Genomic DNA, 19,671 nt, shown 5'->3' on the forward strand with positions numbered 1-19,671 from the left:
CCCTATGTTCTACTTTAAGACATGTCAACCCTGTTGGTTGGTAGGTACGGTTATCTGACACATTTTTAACTAGATGTTATGGTGATTGGGGCCACATTTGGTTAAATGGTCATGTCCCGCTTTTTGTAGATCTTACTGCTGAACAGTTTTGCTGTTTACAGTTTATCTCTATTCATTTAAATATTCAAGATTATAACCAAACACTGTAAAATTTCTATAAATTTAGCAATTCTGAGACAGTTCATCAACTGATTGTCTAATTCTTCTGAAAAATCCAGGGCAGATAGGGTTTACCCTTATGAACGTATTCATTCCTGGTCAGATTTGTCATGGCGACCATCTTGTTTGGTGGACAGGGTCGTCGAGTAGATACCCTTAGGATCATTTCGACCGAGTTAGATTAAATTTGGCCAAGCAGTTACATAGAAGAACATTTTTTTGGTAAAAACTTACAAAATTTTACGAAAAGTTGTGAAAAGTCGACCTTAAAGGGCAATCACTCTTTTTGGGGTCAATTGACAATTTTGGCCATGTTGTCAACAATTTTGCTGTTTACAGACTATCTCTATCCATTAAAATATTCAAGATAATAACCAAACCCAGATGCTCCGCAGGGCGTTGCTTTATACGATCCCAGAGGTCGGACCCTGAACAGTTGGGGCAAGTATGGACACAACATTCAAGCTTGAAACAGCTCTAAAATTGGATTGTGATTAAATAGTTGACACAACATAGGTTTCTGACAAAGAATAAATATAGTCTCAGAACTTTAACTTAACTAGAGGCTCTAAAGAGCCTGTGTCGCTCACCTTGGTTTTTGTGAATATTAAACAAAGGACGCAGATGGATTCATGACAAAATTGTGTTTTGGTGATGGTAATGTGTTTGTTCATCTTACTTTACTGAGCATTCTAGCTGCTTACAATTATCTCTATCTATAATTAACTTGGCCCAGTAGTTTCAGAGAAGATTTTGGTGAAAGATTACTCAGATTTATGAAAAAATGGTTAAAACTTGACTATAAAGGGCAATAACTCTTGAAGGGGTCAACTGACAATTTCGGTCATGTTGACTTATTTATAGATCTTACTTTGCCAACATTTATTGTATTTTAAAGTTTATCTCTATCTATAATAATATTCAAGATAATAACCGAAAACAGCAAAATTTCCTTCAAAATTACCAGTTCAGGGGCAGCAACCCAACAACAGGTTGTCCAATTCATCTAAAAATTTCATTGCAGTTATATTTTAACTCCTAAAGGGGTCATTTGACCATTTCGGTCATGTTGACTTATTTGTAAATCTTACTTTGCTGAACATTATTGCTATTACAGTTTATCTCTATCTATAATAATATTCAAGATAATAACCAAAAAACAGCAAAATTTCCTTAAAATTACCAATTTAGGGGCAGCAAACCAACAACCGGTTGTCCGATTCATCTGACAGATAGATCTTGACCTTATGAACAATTTAACCCCATGTCAGATTTGCTCTAAATGCTTTGGTTTTTGAGTTATAAGCGAAAAACTGCATTTTACCCCTATGTTCTATTTTTAGCCGTGGCGGCCATCTTAGTTCGTTGACCAGGTTATCGGACACAATTTTTAAACTAGAAACCCGAATGATGATTGTGGCCAAGTTTGGTTAAATTTGGCCCAGTAGTTTCAGAGGAGAAGATTTTTGTAAAAGTAAACGACGACGGAGGACGACGACGGACGCAAAGTGATGGGAAAAGCTCACTTGGCCCTTCGGGCCAGGTGAGCTAAAAACTTAAAATTTTTAAATTGGACATTTACCTATTAGTATTATGGACCTATAACCAAAATGTAAATACATGGTTAGATTCAGCAAATCATAGAACCCCATGCCAAGAATTCAATTATTGATGAAATCAAATAATGTCCAATTTTTAGACCTTTATGTGGACCAATTTGAAAACAGGACCAAAAATTGAGAATCTAAATACATGGTTAGATTCAGCATATTGAAGAACCCAATATATTATTTTTTTGTTAAAATCAAACAAAGTTTAATTTTGTACCCTTTCGAACCCTAATTCCTAAACTGTTGGGACCAAAACTCAAAAAATAAATCCAAACCTTCCTTTTATGGTCATAAACCTTGTGGTAAAATTTCATAGATTTCTTTTTTCTTATACTAAAGTTATTGTGCAAAAACCAAGAAAAATGCTTATCTGGGACCATTTTTTGGCCCCTAATTCCTAAACTGTTGACACCAAAACTTCCAAAATCAATCCTAACCTTCCTTTTGTGGTCTTTAACCTTATGTTAAAACTTCATAGATTTATGTTTATTAATACGAAAGTTATTGTGCGAAAACCAAGAAAAATTCTTATGTGGGTCCTTTTTGAACCCTAAATACTAAACTGTTGGGACCGAAACTCCCAAAATCAATCAAAACTTCCTTTTATGGTCACAAACCTTGTGTTTAAATTTCCTAGATTTCTATTTACTTATACTAATGTTATGTTGCCAAAACCAAATGTTTTCAGACGACGATGGAGACAACGCCAACGTCATACCAATATACGACCAAAATGTTTTTGTGGTTGTATAAAAATGCAAAATTTCTTTAAAATTACCAATTTTAGGGCAGCATCTGAAAATTTCAAGTCAGAAAAATGTTGTCTCAAATTTACCCCACGTCAGATTTGCTCTAAAAGCTTTAGTTTCATAGCTATAAGCCAAACAATGCATTTTGCCCCCATGTTCTATTTTAAGCCATGGTGGTCATCGGATAATTTTTTAGAACTAGATACCCTAAAGATGATTTCATTAGGCCCAATAGTTTTAGAGGAAAGATTTTTTTAAAAAGTTTACGGACAATGAAGACAACGACAGACGCAGAGTGATGATAACAGCTCATTGGCCCTTTGGGCCAGGTGAGCTAAATAGACCAGCACTCAAAAACTTAACTGACAACTGAACCATGAAAATGAGGTCAAGGTCAGATGATACCTGCCAGTTGGACATGGTTGGTGTACTTTTTCTTTAGTTTTCTATGTTGTGCCTTGAGTATTATTGTTAGTCCATATTTTAATCTCATTTAGCCATGGTATTATTTTCGCCCTCTGAGTTTGAATGTCCATCTGATATCTTTTGCCCCTTTTTACAATTATTCAATACACCAAATATAGTAGACCTATTATTTCTTATAGTAACTGATATATGGACTTGACTACGAACATCTCAACAGCATTCCCTTATCCATCGAATAATGTGGACAAATAATTACTGTCTGGCCAGCATTAGGACCATGCAAGGTACGCACATACTAAATACAGTTATCCAATTCCTAATTATAACACGCATGCCCTGTCCACACTATCATTTTCTAGGGAAAATCTCTAATTTGGCAATAAATTAGAAAGATCATGTCATAGGGAACATATGTACTAAGTTTCAAGTTGATAATACTTCAAGTTCATCGAGACTACCTCGACCAAAAACTTTAACCTGAAGAAGGACGGACAAAGTAACGAACAGACGCACATACCAGAAAACATAATGCACATAAAAGGGGCAAAATAAGTGGGGTATAACAAAAGAATTTAACAGACAAAAGTCTGTGGTACATTACTCTTCATCAGATGTGAAGTATTGCTTCTAGATGTGTGGTTCATTCAAATTAAATCTGCTGCATTTGGATTTAAGTTTTGATTAGAACAAGTAACATACACTGTATGAGTTGTTTTCTATTGTTATGAGCCTAATGTACAAAAAAAATATATAGCAAACCCTTGTAATAATATGTTCTTTATCTAAAACATACCTATCTGTGTCTTTGATTTCAGCTTCCATGTTATAGGGAGTATAATCCACTAGAATTTCAGTCAAGTTGTGTACACATATTCCTTTCTGATTTAAAAGTCTCACATTATCTTTCTATTTTGTTGATATTTTCTAACTCTCCTTTTAATTTGAAAAATAACTTTCTGCAGCTCCTCAATTACTCACTCTGACTTCCTTCTTTTTTGTCACTAAATCCTCTTGTCAAGTCACTAATGTGACAGAACCGTAAACTCCATGTATGAAGAGGGAGTCAACAACATCGATTTTACTTGACTGTATTGTCAACTCAATATATAAGGTATAACATAATAATAAAACAACAGATACTAAAGATAAAGTGAGGACAACAACCATGAAAGAAGGGCTGACAGTGATATTAACAAACTGTCCATAAATCCTTGACAATATTAACATCAATCAGAACAAAGAAAATCTCCCGTACCAAAACTTGATACCTTAACTTTATGAAAAACTACATAAACAAAGGTTCAAGAAGTTTGAGTAACCCTTTTCAAAAGATGTGACCACCATTCTTTCTAAAATAATAGATGGCCTATAGAAGAAATGTGACTAAAAATTTTTAAACAGGTGAGCAATCAGATGTGGATTTGTAAAATTTCGAAAGCACTACTCCAAAAGTATTATACATGCTCCATTGAAAGATTATCTACATTGAATCATTATACGGAGCTTTATCTAATTGGAAAAGTAAATATGAAATGCTTGTCAAAGGACAAAGGTCTATGAAACAGAGACATTCCCTCAACATATACACTTAAAATGAATCATCAGAATGTTGGACTGTTTTTTATCAACAAATTTGGTGGATTTATATTTCAGCAGACAGTCAGAATTCCAGAGGGTTTTTAATTGTGTGGTTTGTTTTTGAACTTAGATGTGGTAGAAATAATACAAAAGACAAAAAGAAAAGAATCTTTTCAGATTTATTAATGATGTTCTGTCTCTGCATGAAAACAGAAGTTTATTTTAACATGAATAAAATGCTTCAACGAGCACAGCCTTATACAACCCCACACTCAATCCCAGCCTTCCCTTTGTGATATGGAACCTTATGTTACAATTTCAGAAAGATCCATACTTTTACACCCAAGTTTTGTCTTAAAACTACAAAATTTTTAAAAGCTTATTTGGGCCCCTTTTCGTCCCCTTATTCATTATATATAATTAGCTGTTGAGACCATAACCCCCAAAACCAGCCCCAATACCTTTTGTGGTTTCAAATCTTGTGTGTTAATTTCTTAGATTTCTATTCACTTATACATAAAGTTTTTGTCTGCAAACCAAATGTCTTAGAATGAAGCTGACGCCAACATAATACCAAAAAATTATGATACAAGCATATAATGTCACATGTTTAATTCACTGCAAACTTTACCTGACAATGTAAAAACTATCAGTGGTCAATATAGAGTGATCTTAATAATAGAGTTCTCATAAACATGATTTGAAGAAAATGGATAGTTTTCAAAAAGAAAACTAAATAGATTTAAAAAAAAAAGACTTATTTCAATTTTGATTGCTAAAAAAATATTCTCCTTTCTTATAATTTTTTTTTATAAATCAGCCCGAAACAGAATGCTGCCCCCCCCCCCCCCCCCCCCCTGATACTCTTATTTCAATTAAATTCAGTACTCTTTGATGTTTTTGAATACATTATTATTTGCATACCATGAAAATGGCATTGTATAATCACACCCATCCTATAAATTCCTAGAAATATGATTGGTTAAAAGCGTCTGAGTGGAGACCATGTATGTTCCATAAAAGATTAGAAGGGGACACATGGTGGAATATCTTCCTTAGAGTTTAGTAGCCTATTTAATGTTATTCTACAGGACAAATTTCCTTAACAATACAAAATGATTAAAACTTTAAGCAGATTTTACAGATTTATCTCCCTGTAATGTTATGTCCAACCACAAGTGGGTTATAAACGGTTATCATTATAACTTCATACATCAGACATTAATTTGTTTTCCACAATAACAGTTCTCCTAGTGTCCTTTCAGTATGTATTGTATCTGAGTGATCAAATAAAGTTGAAGTTGAAGTACACACGCTGAATAACTGTCTTCAATAGAAGGCAGGCATTCCATTCATTACAATGTTGAATATCGTAAATGATGAAATTGTGACAGATGCAATGGTTACACTCCCTAACACATAGGATTCTATTTCAACCCATTCTGAAAAGAGAACATAAAAATATAATAACAAACACAACTTATAGGGTGTTTTTGGCACTAATTATATACCTATTTTGTCATTGAAACTGATGATTTTGCTTTTTAAATAAGTTTTTATTGTCATCAAATATTATATAACTGTAATTGCAGCAACTGCCTACAGTTGTCAAATATTTTATTGTAAACTGGGTAATATTATATAAAGCGATATCAAATTAGCTAATAAGTGTTACCAGTTAAGAAATAGATAAGATTTTTCAAAAAACCAAGATATTCTGTAGTAGCCTGTATTGTAATTAAGGTGTGGTCATTAAGTGTAAATCAGAAAGAGTCAGTAGCCATAACATTGTCAAGAAAGTTTTGAGGAAATTCTTAAAATCGTTTCAAATATCAAAAATGTTTAAACATCCTTCCCCATCATTTGCATGACCTTTGTTGTCTGTATTCTAATGGCTTTTTAAACAACACTTATTTATAAGATTTTTTTTTCTCATTTTGTTTTCAAATATATGAGACACTCTAGGAACATTTAAATTAATGTATTGTTGTTTTTTTTTCAATTAAAGTGTGTATGTATGTGTGCATTTGTTTGTGAAGCAGTTAGTGTTCCTGTTGTTCTCTTGTAACAAACTTCATTCTGTATTCAAAAAACAGAATTACTACTCAATGCCGTCTCATATACCATATACCACAAATACTTCGTATTGGTCTCATATACCATATACCACAAATACTTCGTATTGGTCTCATATACAATATACCACAAATTCTTCGTATTGATGAAAATGTAAATTGCATACTGCTAAACAGTATGAAGAAAACAATAAACTCATAAATAAAGTGCAAAGCCACACGACAACGCCGCTGCTCAGTTTATTAAAGATATGAAACAATTCATATAACTTGTATACACAATACAACATTTCAACAATATAATTTCTAACTTTCCAAGCATAAAAACTACACTCCAGTCCTATCAATCATATAATTACGATAAAAGGGGGGACTTATAAATTAAAATTTACCAACTTACTTAAGAATTAAACTTTAGATAAATAAATGTGTGTTGACGGTTCGGCGCTGTCGTGCTGAATGACCAAAACCCCCGTTTTGGCGGGGAAAATGACCGTGCGATAAGCACGACACCTACATACATCATGAACAAACAAGAGAAAATAATTTCACTCTTATTCACTTCGTTCAAACGAAAGAAATTATATTTCTCTTGTAACAAACTTCATTCTGTATTCAAAAAACAGAATTACTACTCAATGCCGTCTCATATACCATATACCACAAATACTTCGTATTGGTCTCATATACCATATACCACAAATACTTCGTATTGGTCTCATATACAATATACCACAAATTCTTCGTATTGATGAAAATGTAAATGACATACTGCTAAACAGTATGAAGAAAACAATAAACTCATAAATAAAGTGCAAAGCCACACGACAACGCCGCTGCTGAACCAAAGAAAGGGACAATATGTAAAAAAGGACTAATAATTAATTTTGAAAAAATATACTAAAGACCCAAATTTTGTGAAACTAACATTCTGTCCGAAAACGAGTCCTTAACGTAACCGTCTTTTGCTGTCTCCGACCTCCAACGTCCATGCCTTTTGAAAAGTCTATCAGAAATACCAAAATTACAAGCTGCAGAAGCTCCACCAGACCTTAGACTGTGAAGGCCAAAAGATTTTATATTTGGCACAATCGGAGAAAATGCTTCTATAAATAGTTCACGCATTCTTGTATAAGAAAGAGGTTTGTTTTCTTTTCGGAACACATAATTTTCCTTGGTTTTTGTCAAATTCTGAAATACGAAAACATCAGTATCAAGTGGATTATTGCTCCATTCTAAAAAACTCTCCAAGTTCTTCACAGGACATAATTTATTCCCGGTTCTCGCAATGATTATTCGATCACCATCTCTGTAAATATCCGTTTTACTTTTCTGTATGAATACTGACATATGACTTAGAAAAAATTGAATATCACAGGTTCTCAAATTCAGCAATTCAGAAACACGTAAAAAACCAGAATAAGATAACAAACAAGCAGAAATAGTACGCTGGTTGTAAAGGTTATTTTCACAATATAACCTGTCGAACATCTGTGAAAGCATATCTGGAGTGATCGGTTCTTTCTTTTTAATCGGAACAGATAGACGTCTCTTAGCTCCTTCAAGAATATTTTTCACTAAATCAGAATCTGTAGGAGAAATAACACTAATAATTTTATGTGCCCATCTAATACTATAAAACGCTTGATTGATAGGACTGGGCGTACGATTTTGTTGCACTAAACATGCTAAATATATAGCCACATGTATTGGTTTGGCCGGTAAAATAAATTCACTAGATATTCCATTAGATAAAGCCCATTTTTTCCATCTCAAAAAACCATAATAATAATTTTGAACGGTGTTGTTAGATTTACTTTCGGTTAACAGATCAGGAAGTAAATGAATTTTCTCAATCAAAGTATCAGGTAATTCCAACAGATCACTTTGGAAAGCCTGCAAAAACATATGTAAAAATAAAAATCACATTAAAACATAATGTACAAAGCACATACAATTTGTATATAAACAATTTCACAATCTAATGTTCACATAACTCGTCTCGCATTTCACTTAAAATTAAACCACCACCACAGCCCCTCAGGCCTACTGTAACATTACCGCCACCAACTCAAGAACTTTTATATTAGTTGTTAAAAAGGTTCAAAATCAAGTCTCAAAGCCAACACCCTGAAGGGTAAATCAATATTTCCAAATACTGATTTATTCCCTTTACCAGAAGTATAGAATTTCTTGTATACAGCCTTTCACCTCTTTAATGAACCCTTCACCCGTAGGACATAACATCGGCCAAAAGCTTGCCGACTTCCATAAAGGTAAAACAAGTGTCCCATGAGCAAAACATTGCCTCATGTAACTTATTACTTTAGACACTAAACATACAGGTGGTACAAACCAACCATTGGCACCTTGCCAGTTAATAGTGAATGCATCGATACCAATCGAGTTCACCGTCCAATAACGGGAATAAAATACCGTTAACTTATGATTGTCATCATTTGCAAACCAGTCTATCTCATGAGGTCCCCATAGGGAATCTACATACATAAATAACTGTTCGTCAATACCCCAATCGTCATAATCAATAATACGACTGATGAAATCCGCTTTCTCATTCAAGGTTCGAGGAACCCAAACTACATCGATAGATATATTATGTATCAAACAATTCTCAAAAATGCACATAGCAATATCCTGTAACTCAGGTTTCATACTACCTTTTTCCACAATAGTTACTACATTCTGGTTATCACTGAACCATTTAATTCGTTTATCTTTTAATACATTGATCATAGATAATAGAATATTTCTAACAGCATTTAGCTCTTTCCAAGTAGAACTCTTTGAAGCCTCACATTCGGACCACATACCATGTGCTATATTAAAAGGTGTTTCTACAACATAGCCACCATATCCTGTATTGCTTGCATCACTATAAACTACAGATTGACATGACACATCTGAAGAAAACTTTTTAACATTTACGCGTTCTAAATTTTCTCTCCAAAATTTAATTTGTATCAAGCTTTCTGTTGATAAAACAATACAACTATTCCACGAAGTCATACTTAAAATATCAATGCTTAAATGTTTAGACATGATATAAGCAACGTTTCCAATGACGTATGACATGGACACTATTTGTCCCACTAAAGAAGCAACCAATCGTGCATGGACTTTGCCATGTTTAGATACATAATATTCAACGTCAGCAATAGTTTTTAAAACCTTTTGAACTCTTTCGTTCGGAATGGCTATAGTGCCACGGTTTGTGTCAATTGAATAACCCAAAAATACCAAAAGTTTCATAGGTGACCATTTAGATTTTTCATTTTTAGGAACAAATCCACTCTGAATTAAATCTTGTCTCACTTGATTTGACATAGTTTTGCAAGTTTCTTCGTCCGTATGAGTGCCTAAACCATCATCTAGGTACATTAAAACTTGTTTACCTTCACCCCTCCACTTTTTTATAAGTGGTCTTGTGATCTTAGTAAATATATAACATGCTGACGAAAGTCCAAACGGGAGAACCAAAAACTTATACCATTTTTCGGTGTTTTCATGCCTCCAGGAAAACCCTAAAAATTCTGTATGTGGCATAAAAATATTAACATGGTGATATGCCGACACAATATCAAACTGGAAACAAAAAGAATTGTTTGTGATAAACTGCATGGCTATGCGAACATCTTCAAATTTTACACTTGATTTCCAAAGATGTTTGTTAACATGACGGAGGTCTAAAATAAGGCGTTTTTTCCTACCGTCTGACGCTGAAACTGTAAGAGGATTTACAACACAAGGTTGAAATTCACATTCCTCAATCAAACCCCTTATAAGAAGATCATGTATATCTTCGGTAACAAACTCGCTATGGATGATTGCCGATCTATTGTTTTTTAAGCATATAGAAGGAGGGGTACTGTAAAAAGGAATTTTGTAACCATTCAAAATAGTATCTAAAATATAATCATAACAACCAATATTTTTCCAAAAAGAATAGTGACTTTTAAGCCTGTCCTTCACAATAATATGTGCCTGACCCTGTTCATACTCGTAGTAATCATTAGTGAGATTATCCGAGTCACTTATCGAAGATACTTTAGTTGTATTATTTTCAATTAAATAATCTATGCTACAATTATACTCATCTTTTATAAAGTCTGTACTATTTCGATTTTGGCTGGATAGGTCTGGGATTGAAGGGACACTGGCTTCTCCAGTGCTGGAACGATCCACAACCATAACATGCACCTTGTCTATTTTGTCGTTGATATCCGCTCGTGCTGGGTTGATTTTGATACAAGGCTTGACCATTGTACCATGACTGGGGTTCACGAAAGGGCTGATTTTTTGTTTGAAAAGTATCAACAAAATGAGAAGGAGTACTAGGAACAGAATAATTAGCCTTCTTAGAAGCAGACTTTTTTCCTTTTGCATTACGTTTGCGTATCGCCCTACTCTCAGCTTTATTAATTTTGCTCTCATCGTCGGAGTCACTGGCCACTGGATTACTTTCATATTGCCTAACAGTCTCCCAACCCCCTTCACTACTATCGGCAATCTTAACAAGTTTATTTCGTCTTTTAATCTTGTCAATTACTTCAGTAATAGTTTCCCGTGCGTAGTCGCTCTTTGAATTATCAATGGCCCAAATAGCTTGTGTCAGGTCTTCTAAAAATTCAGTATTTAGTAGAAATTGAACCTTATTTCCCTCATACTTCCAATTATATTGAGATTCAGTTTTTAACTTTTTAACCTGGGAAGCAACTGCAACGGTAGACCCGTGAACTTCATGTCTTAAATCGGAAATGTCTTTTCTAAGTTTTTCGTTAAAGTCACCCTGGGTTTTAACAGCTTTCATAACGTCTCTAAGAGACACCTCCTGTTCTGGGGTTTCCCTCTCTTCAGGGTCCGACATTACAAAAAATTTACCAACTTACTTAAGAATTAAACTTTAGATAAATAAATGTGTGTTGACGGTTCGGCGCTGTCGTGCTGAATGACCAAAACCCCCGTTTTGGCGGGGAAAATGACCGTGCGATAAGCACGACACCTACATACATCATGAACAAACAAGAGAAAATAATTTCACTCTTATTCACTTCGTTCAAACGAAAGAAATTATATTAATGTTGTTTTCCTCTTATAGTTGATGCATTTCTCTATGTTTTGGTTAGCAACATGGATTTGTTTTGATCAGGGGTATACTACTGTTAGTACATAGCTAAATATAAATTAATTCTATAAGGATTTAGTTTTTAATTAACCTACCCTCTGGCAATTCATTGTCTGTACTATCTTTAGAAATCTCTACTCTCAGGAAACCCAAGGTAGTATCTGTACCATCAAAACAGGATATGTAAATCTCATATTCAGGGAAGGTATCTGCGTTCAAGGTTGCAGAGCTACTCAGATGAATTGTCTGGTCTGAAATTCAAAAGTACATCTTTGTCATTGCCATTTGCAATTAAAACAGGACCTAAACAGGACTTACATAAAAACTAGAGGCTCCAAAGAGCCTGTGTCACTCACCTTGTCTATGTGAATATTAAACAAAGGACACAGATGGATTTATGACAAAATTGTGTTTTGGTGATGATGGGGATGTGTTTGTAGATCTGACTTTTCTAAACATTCTTGCTGCTTACAATTATCTCTATCTATAATGGACTCGGCCCAATAGATTCAGTGGAAAATGTTAACTTAGTGAAAATTTACAAATTTTATGAAAATTGTTAAAAATTGATTAAAAGGGCAATAACTCCCTAGGGGGTCAATTGAACATTTTGATCACGTTGACTTATCTTTAGGTCTTACTTTGCTGTACATAATTTCTGTTTACAGTTTATCTCTATCTATAGTAACATTCAAGATAATAACAAAAAAACGCAAAGTTTCCTTATAATTACCAATTCAGGGGTAGTAACCTAACAACGGGTTGTCTGATTCATCTGAAAATTTCAGGGAAGATAGATCTTCACCAGATAAACAAGTTTACACCGTCAAATTTGCTCTAAATGCCTTGGTTTTTGAGTTATAAGCCAAAAACTGCATTTTACCCCTATATAAAAAAGAAGATGTGGTATGATTGCCAATGAGACAACATTTACCCTATGTTCTATTTTTAGCCGTGGCGGCCATCTTGGTTGGTATGCCGGGTCACTGGACACAATTTTTAAACAAGACTCTAATGATGATTGTGGCTAAGTTTGTAAATTTGTGCCAGTAGTTTTAGAGAAGATTTTTCTAAAAGTTTACAGACGAAGGACATTGGACGCTGATAGATGACAGATGTCAAGTGATGAGAAAAGCTTACTAGCCCCTTTGGGCCAGGTGAGCTTAAAAGTTTGAAAAGAGAGTTTAGTTTTCAAAGTTATGTTTGTGGTACTTTTGTTTATAAATGAATCAATTCTTTGTAGAATAGCAAGTTTTATTCATAAATTCGCAATGAAGGTCTTTAAAATAAACAATTTAAATCGTTTGTCAAAAAAAAATTTTGCAGAATATCCTTCTTAAAGAATAATTGACAAAAAAAAAAGGATGAAGAAATGAAGGACCCCATTTAGAACATCCTTTATGTAAAACTTGTATGAAATACTCCATTGATTTTATTTGAGATTGGTCTTACCTACCAGGTTAAAGATATCTTCTGTTTCTGAATTTGTTTAATCATGTTGCATGTAATAGGTGGTAGACCTATAGAACTTAAGATTAGTCTAAGTCATATTAAATGTAACTGAGTCTAACCCTACTGATGGACATACCTTCTAGAAAAAAGACATCTTCTGTTTCTGGATTTGTTTTTGTCATGTTACATGTGATTGGGTCTGGCCCTTTAGATGGATCATCAACAGTGAAGGTATATAAAGCTCCAGTAGCTGTTTCTTCAATGTAAATCTTCTTGTTGAAATCTGGGAAGGTAGGCGGCTGAAATTCAATTGTTTAAACACATTAATTTGTAAAAGTAAGTTAATATTTCAAACTCTTTCCTGTTTATCAATATAAATTTGATGTTATATTCATGATATGAATCAACATGCATTAAAATAAATAAAAGTATTGTCATCGATATCAAAGAAATATGATCATTCAAATTCAATGATTTTGTTCTTCATAGAAATCGAAAGAAACAGTACAATATAATGCACATCCAATGTAAACTGTGGGACCTAGTTAAATTAATTCTTTTCACAGCACCTAGATATATGAACAGCAACAAATTCAAAGAACAGCCAATTATTGATATAAATAACTATACCCCATTAAATGTTGTTATGGTAACAGTTCCAGTAACTCTGTTGTAACAGGAATCCTCAGCCCACATAACATACAAGTGATACTGGTTTCTTTCTCCAACTATATGCAGCAGATCATCTTTCACATGAACAGATTCTATGAGAAATAAGTGTAATTTCTTACTGTAAAAGTTAGACACTAGGCAATCATTTTTCAAGAGAATTATGACAAGAAGCTATATTTGAAAATGAAAGAAAAAGATTTATGAGCACACTAAAATTATTAAATGCTCACATAAGGCATATGTTTGTAATCTTTATATTGTTCTACTAGTATATTGTCTTAAGTATATTTCTGTCCATTATGAATTGGTAAATGCTTTAAACATTGCCTTTCTGAATATTATATTAAAAGGAAACTGTGTTTTATTTTACATGTTAGTCATGTCATATGTTATCTAGATTTTATATTGTTTCAATTTTTATTGTTTTAATTTCATCAGTGTTCACTCAACCATAAACTTACTAGACCAAGTATCAAAGTAGAAGTACTGATCATTATCATATTCTGGTTGGTAATCAACAAACCAATCAGCATAATCTGTGTCATTGAAGAAAAAATCTATCAGACTGAAATCTATTGGTGAATGGTCTGGTATTGTCTTTTCATAACGTGACAAATTAAAGTAGGGTAGTGTATCTGAAAAATGAGAATATAAGGTTTTGAATTATCATTGTGTCAAAGTTAAATATCTAGAAATGAACATGATTATAAACAGATATTTAAAATTAAAGTATACAATTAAATTTGAAACAGTCAAATGCAAACACCTTATTCCAAATTTGAATAGAACATACTAACACTAACACTAAACAAATTCATAACAAAAATAAGAATGAAGTTCACATTAATATATGTGAAAAAAACAATCTTTGAAAATTTCATTAAAATTCAGTCTTTCAGGGAGGGAAGCTGTAGATAATAGTAACATTTCTAATTTAGTTTAATAACCCAATTTTAATAAAAGGGTGTATAAAAATTCAGGGACATCATCTTCCGTTTTGGGTCAATAATTAAATATAAAAGTTGTTTTCTCTTGCAAAGAGATTGATAATTTCTAGGAACAAAATATATGATGTACTAGCTTTAAACATAATTGTCCTGGAGAATAACATTAAATAGGCTACTAAACTCTATTAAAGGAAGATATTCCACCATGGTATACTGAAGGACAAACATTATTTCAAAATAATGAGTTATGAGAATCAAGACAAAAAAACTTTCAATGGGATAATCACCAGTATACATTATATAAAGTTCTACCCCTTCAAAACTGATAAAGAAACCCAAACATTGAATCTACAATGTACTAACTTTAAACAATAATAACATTTAAAGGGAGATAATCCATGTAGAACTTACTTTAGTTGAAACAATATTTATTAATGAAAAATTGCAATGTAAATATTACAATGATACATAAAGTTCAAATATGGGATTCAGAAACAAGTTTGAAAAACTTTTATAAGTCTATCTTCCTTATCTATGATGAGTTTATTTAACTTACTTTCAACAGTGGTATACTGAATAGCAAACACTTGTTCATACAAAATCTCTTTGGTCCCATTCCAGTTGACCACATCACCATCTTGGGGATCCTCTGTAACAATTTTATAAGTATCTGTAGGACACAGGTTTTCTCTGAGATCTCTGTGTTCAGGATAAGAAGCATTGTATGAAGCATTGCACCAATCATAAGATAAAATCTGAGCTCCACCATCAAACCTGAAATAATCTGGTATATAAGAAGCTCTTCAAATTCATCCTGCAAAATTTCCAAAATATCAAGGCAATTTCTCAACAAATTTTAAACTTTAATTTTTTAAATCATCTTAAAATTAACAACTTTAAAATTTTATTCAAAAATTCATTAAAAAGTGTTTTCATACAATACTGAAATGTTTGATTCCTGGAGGTAATTTGAACAGCATCAAGGGTCAAGGTCAGATTGATAAGATTTGTCATTTGGCATTTGTTACATACACTCCCAATTCATGATGCTTCTGCATCCAAAGTTATATATACTAACCATCCAATAAAATCTCTGGCGACTATTGTGATTCTTTGCTCATCTGGTGGAATGAAGGTGTTCATCTTGTTGAGGTCAGTATCTGTAACAAAGAAAATCATTTATATTAATTTATATTTTAATATACTACTATACTTTTTTTCAAAAGGGTCACTGAACCTTTGGTGACATTTATATGATAAAGATTCCACATGGATAATTTTAACTTATAATAACGACTGAAAGTATAGTATTTACATCTTTTTTTATCAATGTGGTATTTCCGCCTACTTTATAAAATAATTCTTTTAGTTCCAACTGGAGTTTTTTTCACCAGTTGTTTTTTTGTTTGTGTTTTTTTTTTCTTTTTTTCTTTTTTTTATAGTAAACCTAATCATTCATGACATAGTATTTTGTGTATTAAAGGAAAAGAAAATGTTTAATTTTTATTATTTTATCATATTTATGTTTAGTGGTGCCAGTTTGATATAGTGATGCAAGTTGGAATAACTAGGAAGAGTGTTTGAGTGGGGCAAATTGGCTGTGGGCCGAGTTGTCATCAATTCAAGACAAATTGAATACAAAACCAATTCTGCCTGTTTAGGACCAGTTACATAACTTTATTTGGGTTTTAATTAATTAAGTGTTGCTAATTAAAGCAATTACTATGTGAATTTACAAAGTACATTACATATAATAACTATTTATCACTATATAATACTTCAGACGATCATTGGCTCAGAAACAAACCAGCTAAAACAAAATTAATAGTATAGATACATGAGATTTATGCAATAATGTTTTCAAACTTTAATACACAGTAAATACCTGAGATATTAACAGAATTGGTTCCCACAACTTCTCTGTAACCAGGAACACCAATCGATCTCCACACAATAAATTTAAGAGTTCCAACATTCACTGGGTAAAACGTCCATGATGCTATTAGTCCACAACATCGTACAATATCAACTTCACTCTCCATTATATAGGCATTTTCTAATGAAGAAAAAGTACAGTTTATACTTTAATATATATGTGTATTCTGTCTCCAATTTGATCTAATCAGGTTGATTTATTGTTGACACTGAATGTTCCATTTTCATTTCATTCACTAATGGTATTAACTAAGGGTGATAAAATTCAAAAAAAATATATAAAACAAGAATGTGTCCTAAGTACAGGGATGCCCCACTCGCATAATCATTTTCTATGTTCAATGGACCGTGAAATAGAAAAAAATGTTCAATAGACCATGAAAATGGGGTCAAAAGTCTAGTTTGGCTTTAACATTATAATGATCATATCATAAGGAACATATGTGTACCAAGTTTCAAGTTGATTGGACTTCAGCTTCATCAAAAACTACCTTGACCAAAAACTTTAACCTGAAACTTGCACTATCATTTTCTATGTTCAGTGGACTGTGAAATTGGGGTCAAAAGGTCTAATTTGGCTTTAAAATTAGAAAAATTATATCATAAGGAAGATGTGAACTGTGAACTAAGTTTCAAGTTGATTGGACTTTAGCTTCATCAAAAAATGTAACCTGAAGCGAAACGAAAGGACAGACAACGGACAGATGAACGAACAGACAGACTGATGCACAGACCAGAAAACATAATGCCCTATACTATCGTAGGTGATCATAGGTGGGGCATAAAAAGAAAGTATAATTTGTTGGGTAGGTGGGACATATCCAATTTCGTCTAATAGTTAACAAGAGGCTCTCAAGAGCCTGAATCGCTCACCTAATTTTTTTTGGTTTAATCTCTCATCAATGATTATTTTGGCTTTTCAATTTATTTAAATGTTCTTTGAATCGTCCTATTCTCTTCAAAAGCAAAAAAAAAAAAAAATTCTACTATGTTCTATTTTAGCCAGAGGAGCTATGTTTCTTGACATACAAGGAAATGAAATATAAAATTTATACTAGATACTCTGAAACTCTAAGTTTGGCTGAAATTGATACAGCAGTTTCAAAGGAGAAGATTTTTTAAAGTAAGTCAACATGATGAACAAATTGTGAAAAAAGTCTTTAATGGGCAATAACTCCTTAAGAGGTCAATTGACAATTTTGGTCAAATTGACTTATTTGTAGATCTTACTTTGCTGATCATTTTTGCTGTTTACAGTTTATCTTTATCTATAACAATATTCAAGATAATGACCAAAAACTGCAAAATTTCCTTAAAATTACCAATTAAGTGGCAGCAACCCAACAATGGTTTGTTTGATTCATCTGAAAATTTTAGAGCTGATAGATATTGACCTAATGAACATTTTTACCCCCTGTCAGAGTTGCTCTAAATGCTTTCGTTTTTGAGATATAAGCCAAAAACTGCATTTGACCCCTATGTTCTATTTTAAGTAACAGCGGCCATGTTTTTTGACGGATCAAAAATCGAAGCACACACTTTGTGCAGGATAATCTAAGGAACAAACATTCTAAGTTTCATCCAAATCCATTCAGTAGTTTCAGAGGAGAAGATTTTTTAAAGTTAGCAAATATGATGAACAAATTGTGAAAAATTGTCATTAAAGGACAATAACCCCTTAAGGGGTCAATTGACAATTTTGGTCATATAACCTTATTTGTAGATCTTACTTTGCTGATCATTTTTGCTGTATACAGTTTATCTTTATCTATAATAATATTCAAGATAATGACCAAAAACTGCAAAATTTCCTTAAAATTACCAATTAAGTGGCAGCAACCCAACAATGGTTTGTTTGATTCATCTGAAAATTTCAGGGCTGATAGATCTTGACCTAATGAACATTTTTATCCCTTGTCAGATTTGCTCTAAATGCTTTCGTTTTTGAGATATAAGCCAAAAACTGCATTTGACCCCTATGTTCTATTTTAAGTAACGGCGGCCATGTTTTTTGACGGATCAAAAATCGAAGCGCACATTTTGTGCAGGATATACTAAGGAACAATCATGTTAAGTTTCATTCAGATCCATTCAGTAGTTTCAGAGGAGAAGATGTTTGAAAAATTGTTAACAACGACAGACGACGACGACGGACGCCAAGTGATGAGAAAAGCTCACATGGCCTTTTAGGCCAGGTGAGCTAAAAACAATATCTGTAAGGATCTCTTTTTAATATCTTTCACTGATAAATTTGAAAGGGTACCAGTATTAGCACAGTCTAGCTGCTTCATTGCATATTTTTTGTCAGTGTATTTTGCAGCCTTCACATTTAAATATACCTGAGGTTTTAACTTCTCATTTTGGCCCATCTCATATAGAAATTAAATATTTTATTAAGTATTAAGTGAAATTTATAATACCTTCTTCAGTGTCATTGACTGGTCCTAATGTTAAATTTCCGAGGTCTACATAACTAAAATTCCTGGCCTCACAATCTGTAATTATAGACAATCATATCTTAATATATTTAGTGTAAAAGAGCAGAAAAGTTTATTTTAAAAATATGTCATTTACACATTTTGGTATAGTCCTCACTGATTGATCTATGTCCCTCATTTGACACAACTTGCCAGGTAGAGGCAATTATCAATTCTTAAGTCAACTTCAAGGAATCTTCAAGGGCAGTTTATTAAGTTTTGATTCACAAATTATATGTTAGAGCACAGATCCTTATGTATTAGTCTAAGAATATAACCATTCCATTATTTTCAACTAATGACTTTTGTTGAGACATCTACAAATTACAAATTGAGTAACATACTGTCACTTAGCAGAGTAGAAATTCTTGACTCTTTCAGAGCACTC

General features: G+C 32.8%; 1 protein-coding gene across 1 annotated transcript in view; it reads right to left on the reverse strand.

The window, feature by feature from the left end:
* Positions 1 to 5,447: 5,447 nt before the first annotated feature.
* LOC134690110 (uncharacterized) overlaps positions 5,448 to 19,671 on the reverse strand; it is a 35,274-nt gene continuing 21,050 nt past the window's right edge. Inside the window, exons 15-23 of the mRNA XM_063550081.1 lie at positions 19,227 to 19,301; positions 16,757 to 16,927; positions 15,950 to 16,031; positions 15,428 to 15,645; positions 14,386 to 14,559; positions 13,883 to 14,016; positions 13,389 to 13,551; positions 11,896 to 12,051; positions 5,448 to 6,024 (exon numbers count right to left, since the gene is read on the reverse strand). Of these exons, the coding sequence (XP_063406151.1) occupies positions 5,912 to 6,024; positions 11,896 to 12,051; positions 13,389 to 13,551; positions 13,883 to 14,016; positions 14,386 to 14,559; positions 15,428 to 15,645; positions 15,950 to 16,031; positions 16,757 to 16,927; positions 19,227 to 19,301 (1,286 nt within the window). The 3' untranslated portion in view covers positions 5,448 to 5,911. The remainder of the gene's footprint in view (positions 6,025 to 11,895; positions 12,052 to 13,388; positions 13,552 to 13,882; positions 14,017 to 14,385; positions 14,560 to 15,427; positions 15,646 to 15,949; positions 16,032 to 16,756; positions 16,928 to 19,226; positions 19,302 to 19,671) is intronic.

This window comes from Mytilus trossulus, chromosome 11 (assembly GCF_036588685.1).
Source record: "Mytilus trossulus isolate FHL-02 chromosome 11, PNRI_Mtr1.1.1.hap1, whole genome shotgun sequence".
In the NCBI taxonomy this organism is placed as follows: Eukaryota; Metazoa; Mollusca; class Bivalvia; order Mytilida; family Mytilidae; genus Mytilus; species Mytilus trossulus.